At 60.6% G+C, this 4,421-nt stretch overlaps 1 protein-coding gene across 1 annotated transcript in view; it reads left to right on the forward strand.

Moving 5' to 3' along the window:
• Nucleotides 1-3,447, forward strand: part of SLAMF1 (signaling lymphocytic activation molecule family member 1) — a 6,797-nt gene extending 3,350 nt beyond the window's left edge. The window contains exons 3-7 of the mRNA XM_026864032.1: nucleotides 274-555; nucleotides 1,580-1,702; nucleotides 2,288-2,367; nucleotides 2,926-3,093; nucleotides 3,214-3,447. Of these exons, the coding sequence (XP_026719833.1) occupies nucleotides 274-555; nucleotides 1,580-1,702; nucleotides 2,288-2,367; nucleotides 2,926-3,093; nucleotides 3,214-3,270 (710 nt within the window). The 3' untranslated portion in view covers nucleotides 3,271-3,447. The remainder of the gene's footprint in view (nucleotides 1-273; nucleotides 556-1,579; nucleotides 1,703-2,287; nucleotides 2,368-2,925; nucleotides 3,094-3,213) is intronic.
• Nucleotides 3,448-4,421: the final 974 nt, after the last annotated feature.

Below are 4,421 nucleotides of genomic sequence, written 5' to 3' on the forward strand. Positions count from 1 at the left end.
GGGGGGGGGGGGGAAGATGATCCACCCTGATGTCAAGGTGCTGCAGTGACTCCAGGACCCTCTTGCGGCACCATCTGGGTACTCCCAGAGCCTTTGTGCAGAGCATGTCCCTCTCTAATGCTGTTTGCCGCGGGTCCAGGGCCAGAGTGGTTCCTTTCCACCTCCTGGGGGTTTGGAAGAGGCCAGCAGGATTTCCCAGGCAGGGGCCGAGGCAACGTCTGCGTCCTTCCCCAGACACAAACCTTTGCCTCCTCCCTCCCTCCGTCTCTCTAGAGCCGGTGTCTGATCCCAGCATCCACGTCCTCAGCTGGGCGTTGGCCAACGGCAGCTGCACCGTCACCCTCAACTGCACGGCAGCGCGAGGGGACAACGTCCTCTACAGCTGGGACAGCTGGGACACCAGCACCTCGGGGCTCTGCTCCGGCAGCGGCAGCCTCCTGCACTTCTCCTACCCCCTGCAGAACACAAGCGTCGCCTGCACCTGCACGGCCAGCAACGCCATCAGCAGCCAAGTCGTCACCTTCAACTTCTCCGAGTGCAGCTACGAGCAAGGGGGTAAGTTCCCAGTTGCCGACTCGTCTCTCTTCAGCCTCCTGGTCCTGTTCTTGCTTTGCAGGGGACTTTTTTCACGCTGCTTTAGGCAGTCTCAGAGGAGACTTTTGCAAGAAATCAGTCGCTGCGTCACCTTGCTCAGGGTCACCCAGGCCTTCCCGTAAACGCCGGCCACGGAGCTGCGGGTCCCACCTGCCTCCCCTGGCACCGCACTCGCTGCGCCCCAGTGCTCGAGGCTCATTTTAAATGCATGAGACTCGCGCTCCGTGTGATTTGGGGAGGATCAAAACCTCGGTGACAGCTTCCCCTTCGTAGGCTCTCAGGGCAAAAGTCACGCTCTCTGTCACCGGGATTTTCTAGCACTCCCTCGTGATGTGGGGGACTTTCATTGGGGCGGGGCAGTGCGGTAGCTGCCCCTTTCCCTGAGGACCCGCAGGCGAAGCCACATCTCTGCTGGGGCTCTCGCAGTGACCCGTGCCGAGAAAATATCCCTGTGGGAAAAACGGTTGGGACTCTTGCTTAGGAAAGGGAGATGCTGAAATGAGATGCTCCGGGTGGAGGCGGGGTGGGGGGGAGTTTGGGTTTGTTTCTCACCCCCTGGCACTGTGGGACACCCCTGCGTGGTGTCACCATTACTGGTCCAGGAGCGGGGCCACCCCGGGTGCCTCCCCACGGTGTGAGCCGCAGAGCTCTGACCCGGGGCATCCATGACATAAGGCTGTTGTGCGAAGGGACTGCTCCTCTGTAGGCCTCTCTAAAGCCACCAGAGACATTTTTAGGGCTTTATCTGGCCCTGATCTGACCCCCAGGAGGTTTTTCACTGGCTGTTGCTGTCTGGAGGTGATTAAAGAGAGCTCTGCTCAAGAGAACTGTTTCCTGCCTTGCGTTTCCTGTTCAAATCATCAGCCCAAAACTAGGTGATGAGACGAAAAAAGATTTTAGCAGCCCATTCTACTCAGCTTTGGGTGACCCTTGGCCCCAGGGCTAGTGGCTGACCCCCTCCTCTCTCTGTCCCCCCCCATGCCAGGCAGCGCCGGGCTGAGAGTGAAGCAGCTGGTGGTGGTGGTGGTGGTGGTGGTGGCGGTGGTGGTGGTCATTGCTGCGTTGATGTTCTTCAGGGTCAAGACCAACAGTTTGGCCATGCCCACCGGTGAGTGCCATGAGGGAGGGGTGCTGGGCGTGGCTGGTGGTCCATGGGTGGGGTGAGCCTTGCTGGGAGGGGGGAAAGGTCTGCCCCCCCCAGCCAGAGGGGCTGATTCCTGCAGGCGTCTTGTCTGCAGAGCACCCTGGCCTTTGGGAAGGAGTGAAACGTGTTTCTCTTGAAGCACAGAGTTAAAAAGCAGGAGGGAAACCAGCTTACAAAAAAAAAAAAATTAAAAAAAAAAAAAGATAAATGTACTTGCACATGATCTTTAATGGTTTACCCAGATGATGAGCTGCTGAGATCGTTTCGCACTGTCTCAAGGGGAATTGAACGATCCCAGCCCCGTTTAGGGAGAGCATCATCTCTCCGAGCGCCTCAGCTGGGCTGTGCCCCCCGTCTCTCGTTCCCCGCGTAGCAACAAATTTGCAAAGCTGACCTGTGGTGGCCAGAAATCCTCCGTCCGTGGCCAGGCAGCTGCAGCCACGGGGATGCAGCCGGGTCCAGGCAGCAGGGACAGAGCCAGCACGGTGTCCCCCCCACCCCGTTCCCAGCTCCCCTCGCAGCTCGGTGATTTGTTTTATCCTCACGCAGCCTGTAAAAAGCGGGAGCACTCGCCGCTCGTGGAGTACAACGCGGTGCACACTATCTACTCCCAAGTGCAGCGGGTGGAGGTGAGCCACGACCCGCGTGGGGGGAAAATGCTCCATTAGCGATGGAAAAGCTCCGTTAGTGGCGGGACCCCAAGAGCTGCAGCCGTGGGGGGAGCGTAGGCACGACCCTGCCAGGGTTGGGCATCTTGGATGGGGACAAACTGGATTTGGGCAGCAGCACCCAAAGCCCCAGGGTGTTGCTGGGTGCCTTCGCGCTGCTCTGTGGCACCCTCTGGGATGGGTCACTGGGTGTCAGCACAGCCCCGTGGCTGGTGAGGGAGAGGGTGATGTTGTGGCTGGGGGGGTACTGGGGTGGCCATGGGCTCCCTGGAGACCCCCATCCCTGTCAGCCTGGCCACATTCCTTTGGGAATCACTAGGAAAGAGGTTGGGTGCTGCCGCTTTCCCAGCCTCCGCATCCCAGGGTGGCTTTGGGGACAGACTTAGAGTTTTTCCCCACTCCCCAAATCCTTCTCAGAGCAAACTGGGGAGGAAACAGTGGGTCCGTGTAGGGTGGAGGGAGGGAAGGGCCCCCCGTGCTGAGCTGCCTGCTGTTGCTCATCCTTCGCTCTCTGTGCAGAAGCAGAAAGTGGCTCCAACCGCCGAGGACCTCTCCTGCACCACCATCTACGCTGCAGCCACCGGCCTGCCCCCAGACACAGCCCAGGCCCCCAACAGACCCCCATGCCCCCCACGCAGCCCCCTGAGAGAGGCCGTTGCCCCGCAGGGCCACCCATCCCTCCTACAGGTAAGGGTGACTGCCCTCCCCTACCAATCCTCACCCTGGCTGGGTGTCGTAGGGTGTCCCACGGCTCCCCCCAGCTCAGGCACCTCACTGACCCCTTTGCTTCCCTGCCCTTTGCTGCAGAGCCCCGACAAGGAGCCCACGACGGTTTACGCCAGCGTGATGATGCCCATGGCCTGAGCCTCTCCAGGCAGCGGGCAGCCGCCCAGCCCGGCCCCCACCTCTGCTCACCGGGCACCGACATCCACGTTCTTCCCGGCTGGAGGGAAACCCCGCTCGTCCCCAGGGAATTGGGGCAAAACCCTCTGGCACACACTGACCCCCGCCACTGCTGAGCTGGGGCTGCGACGACAGCCACAGGGGTGAGGGACGATGGAGCCAAGAGCCGGGCTGAAGGAAGGCAAGACGTGTCCCCAGACTGCGGCTAAGGGCGGCCGGGAAGATGCTGAAACACCAGGAGAGGGGAGAGGGGCTCTGGCTCCGACCCCGCAGCCGGGCAGGAGCGAAGGAGAGAGAATCGGCGCCTCAGAGGGGAAGGCTCTGCCTGTCAGCACCGCGGTGCACCGGCGAGTGTGGCCAGAGCAGGTTTACACCCCAACCTCATCCCTGCCCTGGGGGTTTTCACCCCACGGCCTCATCCTGTGGCCCTGACTTCATTCGAGGGTCACCCCGGCTCGTGGCAGCCGGTGACACGCGGGGACGTGGGTTCAACAGCAGCAGGGAAACATCAGAAGTGTGGGGTTTGGTGTTTTGGGGTTTTTTTTGTTTTTTTTTTTTTTTACGACCTCTGTTCTGAAACCGGTTACCAAACGCCGGGGTTGCAGCAAGTTTTGCAATCCCCTCGGGGCTGAGCCCTGCCCAGCACCCACCCAGCCCCGGCTTGACCCCTTGCACTGGGAGCACTGGCAGCCCGTGCCCGCACCTGGGGAAGCAGCCGCGTCCCGCCGCGCTTTTCCATCCCCATCCCTTCCCCCTGACGACTACGGGAACAGGCGAGGATCTTCCACGTGGACTATTTAAAGCTGAATTTCTGTCTGAAAGGGGGAGGCAGCCCCTGCCTGTGGCCTGGCCACCCCCTGCCCCCAGATGCTCTCGATGTCCCTGCAGGAACACCCAGCGTGGGGATGCTGGAGGTGGCCTGGATGAGGGACGAGGGCTGTTAAAATCTTTTCAACCTCCCCCCCCAGTTTGAGCTATTTTATAATCCCGAGGTAACTCGGCTCGTACAGCAGGTCTGATCTCGTGTGCCGCTGCTAAGGGAAAGGAAAATAAATTTATAGCAAAGCCTTTTGGCAAGGTTTGTTGGAGAAGTGTGTCAGGGGCTGGATGGG

The sequence above is a fragment of the Athene cunicularia genome, assembly GCF_003259725.1.
Source record: "Athene cunicularia isolate RWA chromosome 25 unlocalized genomic scaffold, athCun1 chr25_part1, whole genome shotgun sequence".
In the NCBI taxonomy this organism is placed as follows: domain Eukaryota; kingdom Metazoa; phylum Chordata; class Aves; order Strigiformes; family Strigidae; genus Athene; species Athene cunicularia.